The sequence below is a fragment of the Chinchilla lanigera genome, unplaced genomic scaffold (assembly GCF_000276665.1).
Source record: "Chinchilla lanigera isolate Chin_1 unplaced genomic scaffold, ChiLan1.0 scaffold00019, whole genome shotgun sequence".
NCBI classification, from domain to species: domain Eukaryota; kingdom Metazoa; phylum Chordata; class Mammalia; order Rodentia; family Chinchillidae; genus Chinchilla; species Chinchilla lanigera.
In genome coordinates, this window is record NW_004955420.1 from 22004844 (window position 1) to 22006572 (window position 1729).

A 1729-nucleotide genomic window follows, 5' to 3' on the forward strand; every position below is an offset into this window, starting at 1 on the left:
GGCCGTGGGGGAGGGGACGCCCGGGCCGCGCTCGCTCGCTCGCTCGCTCGGCCGCTCCTCTCTCACCTGTTCGAGCGCCGCCTCTTCAGCAGGGCCCGGGCAGGGGGCGCCGAGCGGTCGCAGAAACGGAAAATGGTGCCGAGGATCCTAACCAGCCATTTGTACATACCAAGCCCAAGCAGCAGCGGCGGCCGACACACCCCGAGACGCAAACCCCAGAGCTGTCGCCGCCGCTGCCGCTGCCGCTGCCGATGCCGCCTTCGCCGCCTCGGCCCGCACCGCCAAGGCTCAGTCGCCGGCTGGTGACGCGATTGCAGGGCCCATAGATTTCACGCTCCCCGCGCCGTGGGGGCCGCAGCCCGCCCGCCGCCTTTGCTGCTCCTGACGTCACCTCCTCCCGCCCGACCGGAAAGCTTCATCCCCGAGCTGCGCACGCGCAGCCTAGCACCGCCCCCTGCCCGCGAGCCTAGCAACAGAAAAGCCTGCGCGAGGTCCGGAGCCAACCGCTGATGAGATCCGGAGGGGGTATGGGCGGGGCTTTGTCTTTGTCCAATCCTGAGTCGGACCGAGGGACAAGGCCCACGGATCACGCGTGCTGTCGCGGGGCTCCGGAGCCAGCGTCCCAGGGTCCGAGCGCAGTTGGTGTTTGATTGTTGAGTGCACACGGTGGAAGTATGCCAGGTTAATTAACAAATGTTCACCGTCTTAGGCTCCCCTTGGATTGTCCCCACTTCTCCCCCAAACCGAATGCAGTAGGGATGTTATGTCCTTTTTATAAACGGGGAAAATTAAATGGCACAATAAATAATTTGCCTAAGATCACGAAGTTATCTGCTGGCACTGTTGGAGGCTGAGCTGGGGAAAGAATAGCAGCGCCAGTCCGGTGCCCTGGAGGGCAGTGTACTGGTAGATAATTGCAGATAACAATACAGGATCGTTGGATGCTGTGATAAAGCAGTGTTTCAAGTACAGTGGCACTAAAGGAGAACCACACGCTAATCAGCTCCCTTCCCCTAAACGATCCTGGGAATCCTCAGGGCTTTTCGGGCCGTGCGGGTTTCCCTGATGCACTTATTCTTTGGCTGTGATTGACGCGATTCTGCTGCAAGCCTGAGGGTCAGAGGGCAGCTCTTGGAGGTCGATGCCAATCCTAAATGTGAACAGGAGCGCCTCCCCAAGATACCAAAGCGAGGCTAACACCAGTAAGCTATAAGCAGATTGTAAAGAAAGCATCCTAGCACACTATATCTGGCCAGGGACCAGATATAGTGTGGTTTCTGCAAATTGCTTACAGAAATTTTTAATTGACTCTTTTCCCTCTGGAGGCTGGATGATTTCAGTTTATGTAACGAACGTCCAATAGACAAGCAGGAAAAAAATGGAACAAATTTATTAATATGCAAAACCAAAGAAGCCTTATACAAAACAAGATCCTCGAAGAAGGTGTGACGCTGAAATAGAGCCAAGCAAAGGGAAGGGGGCTGGGTCTTCTAGAGGAAAGAGAGGTGACATGGGCTGAGGAAGTCTGAGGACAGATACACAGAGTGATGACTGCTTATGCACACAAAGTCTCCCAGGAAACAGCCGTGTGTCAGAACCTTAAGTTCTATTTATGTATTTATGTAGGCGGTGCTGGAAACCCAGCACAGGACCTCACAGATGCTAAGCAAGTGCTCTACCACCAAGCTACACCTGCCTGTCCCCCAATATCATCATCATCATCATCATC

The 1729-nt window shown here is 55.2% G+C and overlaps 1 protein-coding gene across 1 annotated transcript in view; it reads right to left on the reverse strand.

Annotated features, from left to right (window-relative positions):
- Senp2 (SUMO1/sentrin/SMT3 specific peptidase 2) overlaps positions 1-251 on the reverse strand; it is a gene marked incomplete at its 5' end in the record, with an annotated part of 35558 nt that extends 35307 nt beyond the window's left edge. The window contains 1 exon segment of the mRNA XM_005383292.2: positions 67-251. Within this exon segment, the coding sequence (XP_005383349.1) occupies positions 67-167 (101 nt within the window).
- Between the last annotated feature and the right edge of the window lie 1478 nt (positions 252-1729).